Raw genomic sequence first — 17,176 nt, 5'->3', positions numbered from 1 at the left:
ATCCTGATTGAGTCCCAACAACAGCCACGACAATTCAGACGACCTGCTGTTGCTTTCCTGTAGATTATATTAGAATAATTTAGAGTGTATGTTATGTAAAAGTTTTCGTAAGCTTAGACCTTGCAAATATACTGTAGCGTACCCCCAAAGTAATCTTTGCTTCCTTAAGCCACACAGATAACACTTCAGGAATCGAACCCAGGACACCAGCAGGGCATTGAAGGAATACTAACCACTGCACCCCCTTGCATTGTGCTATTTTTCTTCAAGGAGCTTTAGAACCTTGTATATTTCTTCAAGCTAATGTGTTTTTTTCCCATTTTAGCTAAGCAAAAAAAAAGACTGCAACAAGTATGGAGTAGTTTCAAAATACATATAAAAAACTATGGCTATTTTGTGATGAAAGAATTCTTGAGAGAGCCATTGCAGACAAGACGTCAGCATTAATAATGCACTGTAAAGATATCTGAAAATGTGTTGCATGATTACTTTTAAGCAGGGTAAAAGTTATGAAAGCACTGTGTCAATGTGGTGCATTCAAGTAATTGTAATGAAGAATTGGTATATAAATAACAAAGGACTTCAGAGCTTGTGGCAGAAAACATAAACTAGTTCAATGTTCAGATCTTCACGGAAACTGAAGAGTGGACTTTCTCCCTTCTTTCATGTTATTGGCACGCTAGCTTTCTTCTCAGGTTACTTGTTCTGGGTTGTGTTAGGCTGTGGATAGACAGTGCTGTGCCATACAAGCCTCTCCCTTACCGAGTAGTCAATTTTATGCCACATCTCTTATTCTTAGGGCTTTGTAATTTTGTCCTCAATTGCTACCAAGTCCAATTACTTACGTTTGATAGATCATAGTTCTTTTGCAAGAAATACTGTTGCATCAATATTTTGATATAGTCTAGGCAACGTGAACTCAGTACCAAAAGTAATGTTTTTTATTTTTTATTTTTGAGGTTTTTTGGTACAGCAATGGAAGCAACAGTAACAACAATGTCTAATGACCCAACAGAACAAATCCTAAATTTTACTGACCTAACAGAATCTTGTGGAACCCCCACCTCACTCCTGCCAATGTAACAAGTCCTGACTCTCTGTGGTCATTAAGAATCCCAGGGTGTTTCTTGAAAAGAGTAGGGGTGTAACCCTGGCGTCCTGGACAAATTTCCCATTGGCCCTTACCAATCATGGCCTCCTAATAATCCCCATCTATGAATTGGCTACATTACTCTGCTCTCCTCCCCACTGATAGCTGATGTGGTGAGCGTTCTAGTGCACTATGGCTGCCGTCGCATCACCCAGGTGGATGCTGCACATTGGTGGTGGTGGAGGGGAGTCCCCATTACCTGTTATTGCGCTTTGAGTGGATTGTCCTGAAAAGTGCTATATAAGTGTAAGCAATTATTTTTATAACAAATGGTTCCGTGTCCTACAGACACATTTCAGCCAACACACATTTTAGCTTTCCTCCTCCAGGCAGTGAATGAATCACCTACAAGAGCTGTGAGGAGAAGACATGGTGAAAATCATGCCAACAAAGGAAGTGTGATGATCTCTGCACAGACATGCACAAGATCCCAAAACAAAATCCAAGATAATGTCACTGTGAGGAAGCAGTACTAATATCCACACAAGTGTGGCCTACAAGTAATGATACTGCCACCTCAATCATTAAGGTCTGATAGCCACATACCCTTTGCTGCCACAAATGTGATAGAGGAAATGCTGAACAGGAAATGAAGACAAACAGAAGGGGCAAATACAGTTTGTGCATAAGAAAATATATTGATTTCATTAAAAACAAGAGGAAACAAAAATTTTATCACAAACAAAGGTTTGTTTCACAAAAAAGAATGTTTCTGCCCTCCATTCTGCAGTATTTCAGGGGCAGAAGCATCAATACTAATAAATATGGCTTCAAAATATCTCCCACAGTCTATCAGTTCAGGATTCTTTCGGCAGCAAGGATGTCCAACCCTAGTGCTTGTGACACAGTGACCTGTGACCTTTGTTTCATTAGATAAACGTTATTATTATAACTGATCTCTCAATGCCTTTTCTTTGTTTAGGTTCTGTTGAGCTTAAGTTGTTGAAATCTGTAACGTCTCAGGAGCAAAAAGCGATCTTTGACAGTCTGAATGAGTAAATGGTTAATTCTTCTTAGGACTGAGTGAAGTAACCAATAGCTCAGATGTAATGTGCTGTAAGGTCAATAATTCTGGTGTCACAAGCTGGGCTGGAGAACCCTTCTTTACAACAAGTTCATTTTTATGATTTGTCTACTGATAAATTAAAATGCAATTCCTAACATCAGAACAATTGGCATAGTAAGGACAATATCATTTGTGTTACACTAAAGTTAAATAATTTAAAAATAAATATTGTTAATTTCCCCTTCAGTCCTTAAGGCATTTGAGAGTTGTGTTAATGGATGGTGAAATGTTGTTAAACTTATCTTCTTGCTCTTGTGTAATAGAAGTACTACCAATGGAAAGCTTCCCAAAGTGCTTTTAAATGTCATTAAGTCCTTTTTTATCGAATCTAAAGTAACATATTACACAACATTAGAATGGACATTCAGCACATTTCACTTGTTTGCTTGCAGGTAGATCTCATTCGGAAATGTCTTCAAGTGTGTTAATCCAATAATATGGTAGCTTCTTTGACATCCATTGGAGGTATCTTTCTGTTTTCTGTCACAATTTCAAAGTTGAGCAATAATGAGGGGTGTCTGTGTGGCATGTGAACTCTTCAAATAGCTTCATTGTGTCTCGCTCACTCCAGACAGAAAGGATGATAGTGGTTTCAACAGCAACCCAAAGCAACAAGTATGTTGATCCTTAAGATTCCAGAATCAAAGCTTAAAAGCCACATCAAAGACTCTAGAGTAAAGATTCTTAATAGGATTCAAGTAAAGAGTTTGATTGGACCATTTAAGGACATTCGTTTTGTTACTCTTAAGCTACTCCAGTGTAGTTCTGGCATTGAGGTTTGGGTAAGGAGTTTTCACATGCCTTTCTACAGCTTGGAGTTAAGGGTCTTAAAAGAATATCTACTGGTACGTTTTTGTTGTGAGTGCAGGAATATCCAGGAAGTGTATTGGAGATGACAGATGTCATTGGATCAGCTTGTATTCTTGGGTCTTTGGAGACAGTCAGAGTTAGAGCAGAAGATCCCATTCCATTTGAAGATTTGGTTGTCATTTTCAGAAACGTTTTCAAAGGTGAAATCAGGAAGACCTGAACAACATGAAAAGAAAAACATAAATGATTTGAAGATACCTGCTTCTTATAAACCACCTCAAAAGCAAAAGATAAGGGTCTGCATATTTACTATTAAAATGAGACGTCTTTTGAACTATATGTACTAATACATTAAAGGCTACTTTTTATTAAGTGGCTTGTAAATGACAAAATCTTTTTTAAATGTTGAACAAAAAATTAATGGATTGGCAGATCTGTAAATACAGCAAACAAACATACAAAAAAAAAATGTTTTACCCTTTTAGAAAAGACCATTTCTTGTTGGGTACTGCACTTGGTATGACTGTCTTCGATGCCATCTCCGTCTCCATGCAGCACAGCAGCCACATAATAGACACTGTAATACAGAGACAAGCACTGATCACTGACACACTGTAATACAGAGACAAGCACTGATCACTGACACAACACACACTGTAATACAGAGACAATACTGCTCACTGACACAGCACACTTTGTAAAACAGAGACAAGCACAGCTCACTGACACAGCACACACTGTAATACAGAGACAAGCACTGATCACTGACACAACACACACTGTAATACAGAGACATGCACTGATCACTGACACATCACACACTGTAATACAGAGACAAGCACTGATCACTGACACAACACACACTGTAATACAGAGACATGCACTGATCACTGACACAACACACACTGTAATACAGAGACAACACTGCTCACTGACACAGCACACTTTGTAAAACAGAGACAAGCACAGCTCACTGACACAGCACACACTGTAATACAGAGACAAGCACTGATCACTGACACAGCACACACTGTAATACAGAGACAACACTGCTCACTGACACAGCACACACTGTAATACAGAGACAAGCACTGCTCTTTCTACACCTATTTCAGTGTTTTACTTACACACAGAAAGATCCAGAGGGGCAAGAGGAGGATTGCAATCCCACAGGGGATGATGATAGCCAGGGCCCAGCCTGGGAAACCCCATTTACTGGCAGTGGTGGATGTAAATGAGGTCAAGAGGACAGTAGGAACAGGAGCTGCTGCTGTTGTTGTGGGTAGATTACCTGCAGATGTACATGAAAGAAACAGTTCATTGAGTAACTGTGTTGCTATACACAATGATTGTGTTTTAATGATTGTCATAAAAGTGATCGTTTTTCCTAAATACAATTGCATCAATCAGGCAGTGATATGTAGGGAACATACCACTAATCTTCAGCATGGTAGTCAGGAAGTCACTGGGGTTTGTGATTTCATTGTTTGGGAGCGTATACACCACTGCAGCCTGGATCTGTTCATCAGTATTCCTGATGAAGCAGAAGCAATCAAATGAAAATGAAAACCATCAAATCAAATGAAACAAAAAACAATCAGATGAAACAATCAAATTATTGTCCATGCAATCTGAGTATTGGCACAATCCTTCTGGTATTACTTTGCACATGCTTTTGCTTGTTGTTCTTTAGCATTCATTGAAACATTGGAGTTCATTGAGAGAGAAACAGACTGATGTTCTAATGCCTTACGTGAATGTAATGGGGGGAAATGTGAGAGGCATGTTGCTGGACTTTAAGAGAAGCCTTTGAAGCTGAAAAGAGAGAAAGAGAATATCACAATTATCTATAACATTGCAGCAAGGCAGAGAAATCATTTTCATACCAGTGTACAAGATATTTTTTGATGACCAGAATCTGCTGAAGACACTGATTGGTCAGAACAGTACTTGATAGTAACTATTCAGGCCGATACCCTGACTTCTCTCAAGGGATAGTTGGGTCAGATCCATGGATTAATCAGCTGCCTGTTTTCTTATGTTTCTAGTTATCAGTCTGAGGATCTGTCTTGCTATGCAGGAGATGAGTTTGTGTTTGTGTGTCCAAAAGATCGAACAGATGACTCTGTTACTAGATGAAGAGCTGTGTGCAGAAGTCGTTAAATTAGAGTTTCCAGTCTTGGTTGAGATACTACCTTAGGATATCTCACTTAGATTGCTCTAGAAAATGTCCTACTGTGTAAGTAAATTTCAATTTCATAACTGCATTTGTGAATCTCTACTTAATTGATTTAATGGGAAATATTTGATACTCTCCAATTGCTTGAAAGATCCAATATTCAATTATCTCTCCTCATCACAAAATTATAGTTATATCACAAAATAAAGATTCTGATTTTTGCAAGATACCTGTACTCACCAAATTGTTGATGGTATCTTGGAGTTCGCTAGATGTTTCATTTGACAGTCCAGAGCCCACTGGAACACTGAGATTTCTCACCTGGCAGCTCAGTATTAAAACAAAAGCATTTGCAGATATGTCTGCAAGAAGAGAAAACAAATATAAAAAAAAATAACTTATACTTCAACTATTTTACTATTTTTTGTACTGCTTGTACAACTTACAAGTTACCGTATTGCTCCTTGAGTGCCTGACAACAATATCACCCCATTGCAATGATATGCATTTATCAATACATTTTCTAACGTCTTTATCCAAAGTTCAGTGCCACTGGGGAGCCAGAGCCTGACCCAGCAAGCAACAGGTACAAGACAGGCTTCACCTCGAACAGACACCAGTCAATCACAGACACACTCACACTCACACTACGGGTCATTTTCCCAGATGCCAATTAACCTACCAGTATGTCTTTGGACTGTAGGAGGAAATTCATACAAAAAAGGGGAGAACATACTCCAAGCAGATTCCCACAAACTGAACCCATGCCCCAGAACTGCAAGGCAGCAATACAAACCATTGCGCCGCTCTCAGTGATATACATTTTGTTACATGACAACATTTTTAAAGTGTACATTTCTAATCCATCCTTGAAAACTCTTATTCTCTTATTTAACTTAAAATGTGTTATTTTATGTTAAATGTTAGCAAGTGCTGCAAATAAACTGGGTGAAAGTCATATTCTAATGTTGACTTCAGTTCTCCAATATATATAAATACCAGCTGCCTGCCTACAACTCTCTAAACATTTTTTCCAGTTCCCATCCCTCCATCCTAATTTCACGCTTGCAGCTGCCTTCCAGGTTCATTCCTTGTACCCGAGGGGGGTTGTGACTTCTGCCAGAGTTGTCATTTCCTCAGCCACATGAGTTTACACCAAAATATTAAGTACACTAGCCCTTTAAATTTCTCAGCTCTTTTCTCTATAAATAGAATTTGACCATTGTTCTGCAAACTAAATCAGTTCAAGTGCAAAAAGTCACGTAATGAGTTGAGTTGCCTCTGTGTGCAGTGGTAGTGGTTATATATTATTTCAGAATACATGGATCTAACTCCGCATGCTCCCTGTCAGGGCAGTTATTTTCGAGCAAACATTAAATCATGCAACTAAACCAAACAACTCAGGGATAAAGCTGAAGAATGGCATATACCAAGAGAATGGTATACAAAAAGACAAAGGCACTGAATATACTTCAAGCAATTCATAAAGAAATGGGTTATATCATTCACTGCCTAGATAAGGCCATCCCCCAGAACAAGCAGCTAGGCAAATATGAAACTAGTTAACAATATCCCAGTCAGTAGGATATCCAGCAGCCATATAACTTTGCAACTGGCATAACTGGCACCCTCCTAAAACTAAGCAGGCATGAGCCTGGTCAGCACCTGAATGAGAGACCTCCTGGGGAAAAATGTAGGTTTCTGTTGGAAGAGGTGTTAGTGGGACCAGCAGGGGGTTCTCACCCTGCAGTCTGATCTGGTCCTAACACCCCATTATGTTGAGCAGCACTGTTACGTCCCAGTGTGTGTTTTTTCTGTTATGTCCACACTGCTGACCCTTGATTGTTTTCCCTTCCCCATTGGCCAACCATCACACCACTGTTTCAATATGATGTCATCATCAATCAGCCCTCAGCCAATTAGAACTCATTTTATTCACTATTTAACATGGAGGCTTTCAGAAAGAAAAGGCCTTTCGTTTGACTTCGGTCCTGTTTGGTTTTGGTTATCGCTTCGCTTCGCTTCTGGTTAATGCTTCGGCTTCGTTTGTTGGGTTGTTTTGCTTTGTGTGTGTATTTTTGTATTGCTTCGGCTTTGTTGTTTTGTTGGTTTTACGTTAGTTTCTTTGTACTTTCATTTGTTTGTGTGTTCATCCTTGTTTTGTCATTACCTTGCCCCAGTGTTACATGTTCAACTTTTGTGTTCTTTTGTACCCTGCTCCTGTTTATTACTCTTGTTTTCCCTTATTAGTCTTCCTGGTTCACTTGTGTTTTTGTGTGAACTTTTGTATATAAGGTTAGTTTAGGTTGTTGGGTACACTTTACACACTTAGTTGACTTTGTATTAGTACACTAGTTTAGTACGGGTGAGTGCCATTTGTCTTGTATGGTTTTTGGTAGTCAGTGCAGATTAGCTAGGGTGTTGAAGACGCCGAAGACCATGTGTTTCGGGTTTTCTTTTTTAGTCAGATTAGCTTTCCATCACTGTCCTAGCCAGCTCCATTTTGTTTGTTATTTTCTTTTCTTTGGCACCACTCTAGTTCCTTACCCTTATCACGCTTCCTAGTCCCTCACCAAAACCCCCCTGCTTCCAAAAGAATTATCCTAAATGTTACACCCCTTTTCCCCTAGACACTTGGGGTCGTAACAAGCACACTATAGTATCCCAGAGTATTGCAAGTACGTGGATGCTGCACATTGGTGGTGGTGTAGGGGAGTCCCTATTACCTGTAAAGCGCTTTGAGTGGAGTGTCCAGAAAAGCGCTATATAAGTGTAAGCAATAATAATAATAATAATATAATTTGACAACAGTTTAACTGTCCTGGACTGTGTCAGGGTGTGATCATACACCGCTGAATCCTTTTCATCTGAGATGTTCATTGAACTAATAAGTGACTTATTTAAGTTCAAGTAGGCTGTAGCTGCGTCAGCATGTGTAGGTTGCAAAGGAACATGTAACACAGGACATCACTGGATGGAATTCAATATTTCTGCACAGTATGAGCTCATATAAAACATCATAGTCATGAAAAGTTAACTTACTTTCAAAGGTGATATTTGATATATCCAATGTGTAAAATGCACGTGACGTCAAAGAAGGGAAAAAGGGTTTTGCCATGTTAAGAATATAACTGGCATTAACAGTATAGGCTGTGGTGTTGAATACAAGTCTGAAGACAACAGTGACCAATTTGGTTCTGTGAGAAAAAAAAGGAAATAAACATCAGTTTAAAAATCTGATTAAAAGAGGCTGAAGTAGTGTTTTCTCTAAAACGCAATTCATTCACTGTTGGCACATTTGTAAAAAAACACTAACTGAAGTCCTTCAACAAAACTAACAAGAGCTAAATATTGATGAACGAAAATGAAATCCATTTGCCTCTTTCTTCAAATTAAGATGGAGAACATGTACAGCAAATATACAAAATGTTTGATGTCATTGACTTCTAAAATCTGCCCAGATCATGATACCGGGAAAGGTGAAAGAACTAATGACGGAGAAACAGAGACACTAGGATTAGAATCAGAATTACAATGAAATGCAAAGGTAGGCTACCCTCCTGGGAAGGAGTAGAAAACCAGAAAACATGATAAAACTACCTCAAAACTACCTCAAAAAAGGAGAAAATTAAGGGAGGAAATTAAGATTTTGTTAGACATTAAGTGAAGCTAAGACGCCGAACCTTAAGGCAGCAGTACTAACGTATTTAGCAGAACTCCGCTATTCTGAAAACTATTGTGTGACAATTTACTTTTATATTTGGAAACGCTGCCTGACTGACTCTGTAAGAGAATTAGAAGAGTAAGACCGGACTTACATGGGAGAGAGAACTGCAGTTGTATTAGTCACAGGAGCTGCAGTTGTTGTCTTTCCTTGACCTAAAATATAATAAACAAAAAGAAATACCAATAAGTATTTCTGTATTAGCAGCAATTTCATCATTCTCAAAAGAGCAGTAGACAAACAGGAATCATTAAAGCACTAAAATGTCATCTTTTACACTCAAGAAAAATAAGAGGTTAATGGAATGATCGATGACGTGTTATCCAAATTTCCAAAAATTGGCCCTGTAGGAGCCTTTGTCCTCACCGTTGATGGTCAGAGTGGCTGTGATGCTGTTGACATGTCCAGTCATGTTCAGAAGCTCAGTCAGGACACCACTGGGGCTCTGGACCTCACTGCTTTGCAAGTTACACACCACTTCAGCCTGAATGTGATCACTCTCATTGCTGTGGATCAGAGAAAGAGCTGTCACTTTTCAACATATTGTCAGAAAAAGAAATCACTTTTGGTTTAGTGTCTCTAAGAGAAGATGGGATGAACTGGCATTATGAAGAGGTATTAAAATATGGCAAATATTGTGTAGTGACTTACAGAAATTTAGAAGTGGGGTAGTGAGACGGCTGGCCACCCAGGGTTTTGGAGAGAATATCTTGAACCTGGAAGATATGTAGATTGTTAGAATGATATAGATAATATTTCACAAGATGCTGTTATTTAGTGTAAGATTGCTTCCACAGTACTTTTTCTCTAATCACAATGGACACACAAAGAAGGAAGCAGGAAAAGGTTGTTTTCTAACGACCTCTAGACAATGCAATACATTCATTTCCAGGCGTTCATAAGAAGTAAGATGCTCACCACGTTGTTGATGGTGTCTTGGAGTTTGCTGTACGTTTCATTTGTCAGTTGAGAGCCTGCAGGAATGGTCAGGTTGCTGATGCGGAGGTCCACTGTGACGGCAAATCCTTTTCCAGTAGTGTCTGTAAAGAGAACGAACGGATAGGGATGAACACCACACAGTAAATCACATGCACTGGCATGCAAATGAATTTAATATGAAAGAAAAGACTTTCACTTAGAAAGCACGCCTGGAGAAGTGTAGTAAGTGTGGAGGTTGACCTACTCTTAACAGTGATATCTGTGATGGTCACTGGGTAGATACCCAGGGACAAGAAGGGAGCCAGTAAATGATTGAAGACTGTGAGGATGTCGCTCTCACTGGGTGGTGGGCTTGTGGTGTTAAACTCCAGGTTGAGGACAGCCAACACGGAGTCCAGGCTGTGAAATCAGAGAATTACACCAACAGAGAAAGCATCACTGCATCTGTTCAGAGCTCAGCACCACTCTTAAGATCACAGCAGTACCATTTTATTTTGATAAGAATTTCTTGCTTTTCCTGATCCAGTTAATTAAGTATTAATAAAGTCTAGGAAAACACTTTAGTTGTATATATGAATTCTTTTCGCGTAAGATATCATGCTCCATAGAAAACAAAACCATTTCCTTGATTCATGCAGTGAAAATTCCCAAACCTGCGTGCACTTAAGGTTCAAGAAGATAAGAGCATATAAGAAAAAACAAGATCACCGACGAAAGAGAGGAGACAAAACAGCCCATCAAGCCCTTTATGAAGATCATAATCAACCTATTCCCACACTTCCTCAAGCTCTTCCTGGAAAGAAACCAAGATATGGGCTTGAACAAAAAGACTAGGCAGCTTATTTACAGATTTCCAAAGATCTCCAGTGGAAATTCCAAAAACACCTGTAATTCCACATCTCTTGCAGGAATGGTCCCTGTGACTGACCCATCAGAGAGCAAAAACTGAAAACTCTGTCTTACCTTATACTGGGAGTCACTCTTGTTGTTGGAACAGATGGTTTAGGTGTTGTGGTTGGTTGAGCTGCATGTGGACAGGAAAGTTGCAGAATTCAGGAACAAAATGGATCATTGCTCTCCTTAGGTATTTAACATTCTATATTCATTTCCATTTTTCTCTTAATGCAACCTGCTGACCATTTATAATGAAATAAAATAAAGGAATAGATTTAATAGATGTAATCCACTTTTATTGTGAAGACTGTACGTTAAAGGCTTCGTGCCAAATATTCCTAATCAAATGAGAAGATATGAACTGGTGAACAGACCTCTGATCTTCAGAATCTGGATCACAAAGTCACTGGGACTCTGAAGGTCACTGATCTGGAGGCTGTACTGCACAGATGCTTCAATCTGATCACTGTCAGTGCTTTGGAAGCATCATGAAACAGAAAACAAATTAACACATGAAAACAAGTCAATGTGACATCTTGTTTGAAGTTGTAACAGACATATTAACTGGCTGCTACAGTAAATACTCAGGTCTGACAATGTTTCAAAAGCTGGACTAGTTGTCTTTAGGTTCACGTACTGTACTGTATAGTTGGTCCTTTACTTCTGGTAAATAAGCAGTACTGAGAAGAAGTGGAAATGACCTGGAAAAACTTGCCTGAATGTGGCATTGGGGACCTGGAGCAGGTTGATTTCTGGGGAGGAAATAATGTCTTCAAGCTGGAAATTTATCCAAAAAAGAATTAAAAATGACTCTGAGATGACAAGGACTATCACTGCATTTTCACACCATTTTAAAACAAAGAAGGAACATTTAAAAGATGCAAGACAGAGGGTGGGATTTGGCATATTTTGTTAATTTCTTTCAATAACTAACTCAGGGATCTTACCTAAAATCTTTTTGAAAGAAGCCTGACTCTTGCTTCATTAAGATGGCGGTGCAGGTTGTGCCTGTAGATGCCTACAGACCTAAACAATTTACTTAAATGTTTCAGGCATAAATTCTGTACGTTTTCCACTCTCAGATCATTATTGCATCAGGATTTTCTTCCATGTCCATAAGAAACGGTTTTCTTTCTTATCCCCTACCTGAATATTGTTCAAAGCAATATTTTAAAAATAATTTTCTGTTTTGATACTCATATATAATGTGGATGATATCTTAGTGAAGCTCCTCAAAACTCTAAAACTTAGAAGCTTGTTGTACCCATAAAGTATCCGAGTTTTTTTTTAAAGTGATACTCACCAAGTGGTTGATAGTGGTTTGGATTTGGTTGGATTTATCATTTGTTAATTCAGTCCCAACAGGAACGGTGATATTTCGCAGTTGGAATACCAGAGTTATGGCGAAAGCAGTTGCCGACACATCTGTGACAATCAAACCAGAAAGAGCTGAAGCACTCCAAATTGATTGTACCTTCACCACAATTGTACTCAATCTCTAGTGTGACTTTTAGCTACAGGTATGCATCCCAGAATTGGAAAACACAGTGTGTCTAAAACACAAAGGATAGCTTACTCTCTGAGGTGATGTTTGTGATGTCCACAGCATAAGTTTCCTGTAAGTTCAGCGCAGGGAAAGTTTCCATCATAGCTCTCTTGATCTCAGTGGCAGTGGGGGGAGAGTTTGAGGTGTTGAACTGCAGAGTCAGGAGAGCAAGGACCAGTCTGTTTCTGGTAAACAACAGAAAGACACATGTACATTGAACGTTAGGGATGAGTGTTAGGGATCTTAGCTTCAAGAAAGAAATATTGTGCCTTCCCATGACTGATACATTCTGTTCATTTTAATTGGTTTGAGTACAAAACATAAATCAGCAGACAGGATGTGTCCCATTACAATTGCAGATATACTACAACAGTTCTGCTGTAAACTGACATGTCAAATGTTTGTGTCTATGAGGTTATTTTGAGAATGTGTAGTGCAGTGTGAAAATCAAAGACTAACTAAAGACTGTGAGCGACAATTAAGCATAACATGAGAAAAGGTTTCATGACTGACACTGAAAGAGAATTAAGAAAGTAAAACAGAATGTACCTGGAAGAGGGAACTGGACTTTTACTTGTAAAAGGAGCTGGAGTTGTTGGTGATGGCTGACCTGAAACATGATAAGATGAAGAGGGAATAATTTAAGCATTAATATAGTTGCAGTGAGTTAATCACACTGAAAATAGCTGAAAAGGGGTCCTTAAAACACTGAAATTTGTTTTTCTACAATCAGGCAATATAAGAGGTTTCTGGGATGATGTCTGTCTCGTATTCCTAATTTCCAAACACTCAGCAAAGTGGCTGTGTGGGAGCCCTTGTCCTCACCGTTGATGGTCAGAGTGGCTGTGATGCTGTTGACATGTCCAGTCATGTTCAGAAGCTCAGTCAGGACACCACTGGGGCTCTGGACCTCACTGCTTTGCAAGTTACACACCACTTCAGCCTGAATGTGATCACTCTCATTGCTGTGGATCAGAGAAAGAGCTGTCACTTTTCAACATATTGTCAGAAAAAGAAATCACTTTTGGTTTAGTGTCTCTAAGAGAAGATGGGATGAACTGGCATTATGAAGAGGTATTAAAATATGGCAAATATTGTGTAGTGACTTACAGAAATTTAGAAGTGGGGTAGTGAGACGGCTGGCCACCCAGGGTTTTGGAGAGAATATCTTGAACCTGGAAGATATGTAGATTGTAAGAATGATATAGATAATATTTCACAAGATGCTGTTATTTAGTGTAAGATTGCTTCCACAGTACTTTTTCCCTAATCACAATAGACACACAAAGAAGGAAGCAGGAAAAGGTTGTTTTCTAACGACCTCTAGACAATGCAATACATTCATTTCCAGGCGTTCATAAGAAGTAAGATGCTCACCACGTTGTTGATGGTGTCTTGGAGTTTGCTGTACGTTTCATTTGTCAGCTGAGAGCCTGCAGGAATGGTCAGGTTGCTGATGCGGAGGTCCACTGTGACGGCAAATCCTTTTCCAGTAGTGTCTGTAAAGAGAACGAACGGATAGGGATGAACACCACACAGTAAATCACATGCACTGGCATGCAAATGAATTTAATATGAAAGAAAAGACTTTCACTTAGAAAGCACGCCTGGAGAAGTGTAGTAAGTGTGGAGGTTGACCTACTCTTAACAGTGATATCTGTGATGGTCACTGGGTAGATACCCAGGGACAAGAAGGGAGCCAGTAAATGATTGAAGACTGTGAGGATGTCGCTCTCACTGGGTGGTGGGCTTGTGGTGTTAAACTCCAGGTTGAGGACAGCCAACACGGAGTCCAGGCTGTGAAATCAGAGAATTACACCAACAGAGAAAGCATCACTGCATCTGTTCAGAGCTCAGCACCACTCTTAAGATCACAGCATTACCATTTTATTTTGATAAGAATTTCTTGCTTTTCCTGATCCAGTTAATTAAGTATTAATAAAGTCTAGGAAAACACTTTAGTTGTATATATGAATTCTTTTCGCGTAAGATATCATGCTCCATAGAAAACAAAACCATTTCCTTGATTCATGCAGTGAAAATTCCCAAACCTGCGTTCACTTTAGGTTCAAGAAGATAAGAGCATATAAGAAAAAACAAGATCACTGACAAAAGAGAGGAGACAAATCAGCCCATCAAGCCCTTTATGAAGATCATAATCAACCAATTCCCACACTTCCTCAAGCTCTTCCTGGAAAGAAACCAAGATATGGGCTTGAACAAAAAGACTAGGCAGCTTATTTACAGATTTCCAAAGATCTCCAGTGGAAATTCCAAAAACACCTGTAATTCCACATCTCTTGCAGGAATGGTCCCTGTGACTGACCCATCAGAGAGCAAAAACTGAAAACTCTGTCTTACCTTATACTGGGAGTCACTCTTGTTGTTGGAACAGATGGTTCAGGTGTTGTGGTTGGTTGAGCTGCATGTGGACAGGAAAGTTGCAGAATTCAGGAACAAAATGGATCATTGCTCTCCTTAGGTATTTAACATTCTATATTCATTTCCATTTTTCTCTTAATGCAACCTGCTGACCATTTATAAAGAAATAAAATAAAGGAATAGATTTAATAGATGTAATCCACTTTTATTGTGAAGACTGTACGTTAAAGGCTTTGTGCCAAATATTCCTAATCAAATGAGAAGATATGAACTGGTGAACAGACCTCTGATCTTCAGAATCTGGATCACAAAGTCACTGGGACTCTGAAGGTCACTGCTCTGGAGGCTGTACTGCACAGATGCTTCAATCTGATCACTGTCAGTGCTGTGGAAGCATCATGAAACAGAAAACAAATTAACACATGAAAACAAGTCAATGTGACATCTTGTTTGAAGTTGTAACAGACATATTAACTGGCTGCTACAGTAAATACTCAGGTCTGACAATGTTTCAAAAGCTGGACTAGTTGTCTTTAGGTTCACGTACTGTATAGTTGGTCCTTTACTTCTGGTAAATAAGCAGTACTGAGAAGAAGTGGAAATGACCTGGAAAAACTTGCCTGAATGTGGCATTGGGGACCTGGAGCAGGTTGCTTTCTGGGGAGGAAATAATGTCTTCAAGCTGGAAATTCATCCAAAAAAGAATTAAAAATGACTCTGAGATGACAAGGACTATCACTGCATTTTCACACCATTTTAAAACAAAGAAGGAACATTTAAAAGATGCAAGACAGAGGGTGGGATTTGGCATATTTTGTTAATTTCTTTCAGTAACTAACTCAGGGATCTTACCTAAAATCTTTTTGAAAGAAGCCTGACTCTTGCTTCATTAAGACGGCGGTGCAGGTTGTGCCTGTAGATGCCTACAGACCTAAACAATTTACTTAAATGTTTCAGGCATAAATTCTGTACGTTTTCCACTCTCAGATCATTATTGCATCAGGATTTTCTTCCATGTCCATAAGAAACGGCTTTCTTTCTCATCCCCTACCTGAATGTTGTTCAAAGCAATATTTTAAAAATAATTTTCTGTTTTGATACTCATATATAATGTGGATGATATCTTAGTGAAGCTCCTCAAAACTCTAAAACTTAGAAGCTTGTTGTACCCATAAAGTATCCGAGTTTTTTTTAAAGTGATACTCACCAAGTGGTTGATAGTGGTTTGGATTTGGTTGGATTTATCATTTGTTAATTCAGTCCCAAAAGGAACGGTGATATTTCGCAGTTGGAATACCAGAGTTATGGCGAAAGCAGTTGCCGACACATCTGTGACAATCAAACCAGAAAGAGCTGAAGCACTCCAAATTGATTGTACCTTCACCACAATTGTACTCAATCTCTAGTGTGACTTTTAGCTACAGGTATGCATCCCAGAATTGGAAAAAACAGTTTGCCTAAAACACAAAGGATAGCTTACTCTCTGAGGTGATGTTTGTGATGTCCACAGCATAAGTTTCCTGTAAGTTCAGCGCAGGGAAAGTTTCCATCATAGCTCTCTTGATCTCAGTGGCAGTGGGGGGAGAGTTTGAGGTGTTGAACTGCAGAGTCAGGAGAGCAAGGACCAGTCTGTTTCTGGTAAACAACAGAAAGACACATGTACATTGAACGTTAGGGATGAGTGTTAGGGATCTTAGCTTCAAGAAAGAAATATTGTGCCTTCCCATGACTGATACATTCTGTTCATTTTAATTGGTTTGAGTACAAAACATAAATCAGCAGACAGGATGTGTCCCATTACAATTGCAGATATACTACAACAGTTCTGCTGTAAACTGACATGTCAAATGTTTGTGTCTATGAGGTTATTTTGAGAATGTGTAGTGCAGTGTGAAAATCAAAGACTAACTAAAGACTGTGAGTGACAATTAAGCATAACATGAGAAAAGGTTTCATGACTGACACTGAAAGAGAATTAAGAAAGTAAAACAGAATGTACCTGGAAGAGGGAACTGGACTTTTACTTGTAAAAGGAGCTGGAGTTGTTGGTGTTGGCTGACCTGAAACATGATAAGATGAAGAGGGAATAATTTAAGCATTAATATAGTTGCAGTGAGTTCATCACACTGAAAATAGCTGAAAAGGGGTCCTTAAAACACTGAAATTTGTTTTTCTACAATCAGGCAATATAAGAGGTTTCTGGGATGATGTCTGTCTCGTATTCCTAATTTCCAAACACTCAGCAAAGTGGCTGTGTGGGAGCCCTTGTCCTCACCGTTGATGGTCAGAGTGGCTGTGATGCTGTTGACATGTCCAGTCATGTTCAGAAGCTCAGTCAGGACACCACTGGGGCTCTGGACCTCACTGCTTTGCAAGTTACACACCACTTCAGCCTGAATGTGATCACTCACATTGCTGTGGATCAGAGAAAGAGCTGTCACTTTTCAACATATTGTCAGAAAAAGAAATCACTTTTGGTTTAGTGT

The 17,176-nt window shown here is 39.1% G+C and overlaps 1 protein-coding gene across 1 annotated transcript; it reads right to left on the bottom strand.

Moving 5' to 3' along the window:
- Positions 1 to 935: 935 nt before the first annotated feature.
- Positions 936 to 17,094, bottom strand: LOC148656129 (uncharacterized). Its single transcript, XM_088642541.1, has 29 exons — positions 16,966 to 17,094; positions 16,690 to 16,750; positions 16,171 to 16,325; positions 15,898 to 16,019; positions 15,311 to 15,372; positions 14,975 to 15,075; positions 14,670 to 14,730; positions 13,951 to 14,105; positions 13,686 to 13,807; positions 13,419 to 13,483; positions 13,134 to 13,273; positions 12,858 to 12,918; positions 12,339 to 12,493; positions 12,066 to 12,187; positions 11,478 to 11,539; positions 11,137 to 11,237; positions 10,832 to 10,892; positions 10,113 to 10,267; positions 9,848 to 9,969; positions 9,581 to 9,645; positions 9,296 to 9,435; positions 9,024 to 9,084; positions 8,248 to 8,402; positions 5,446 to 5,567; positions 4,780 to 4,841; positions 4,460 to 4,560; positions 4,154 to 4,317; positions 3,504 to 3,603; positions 936 to 3,242 (listed from the first exon to the last, which is right to left on the bottom strand). Exons 1-28 carry the CDS (start codon positions 17,009 to 17,011, stop codon positions 3,508 to 3,510), a joined length of 2,895 nt encoding a protein of 964 aa, XP_088498667.1. The 5' UTR covers positions 17,012 to 17,094; the 3' UTR covers positions 936 to 3,242; positions 3,504 to 3,507.
- Positions 17,095 to 17,176: the final 82 nt, after the last annotated feature.

Source organism: Lepisosteus platostomus, chromosome 8, assembly GCF_059453375.1.
Source record: "Lepisosteus platostomus isolate fLepPlt1 chromosome 8, fLepPlt1.hap1, whole genome shotgun sequence".
In the NCBI taxonomy this organism is placed as follows: Eukaryota; Metazoa; Chordata; class Actinopteri; order Semionotiformes; family Lepisosteidae; genus Lepisosteus; species Lepisosteus platostomus.
The sequence above is the reverse complement of the archived record's forward strand: the minus strand, read 5'-3'. Positions and strand labels throughout refer to the sequence as shown.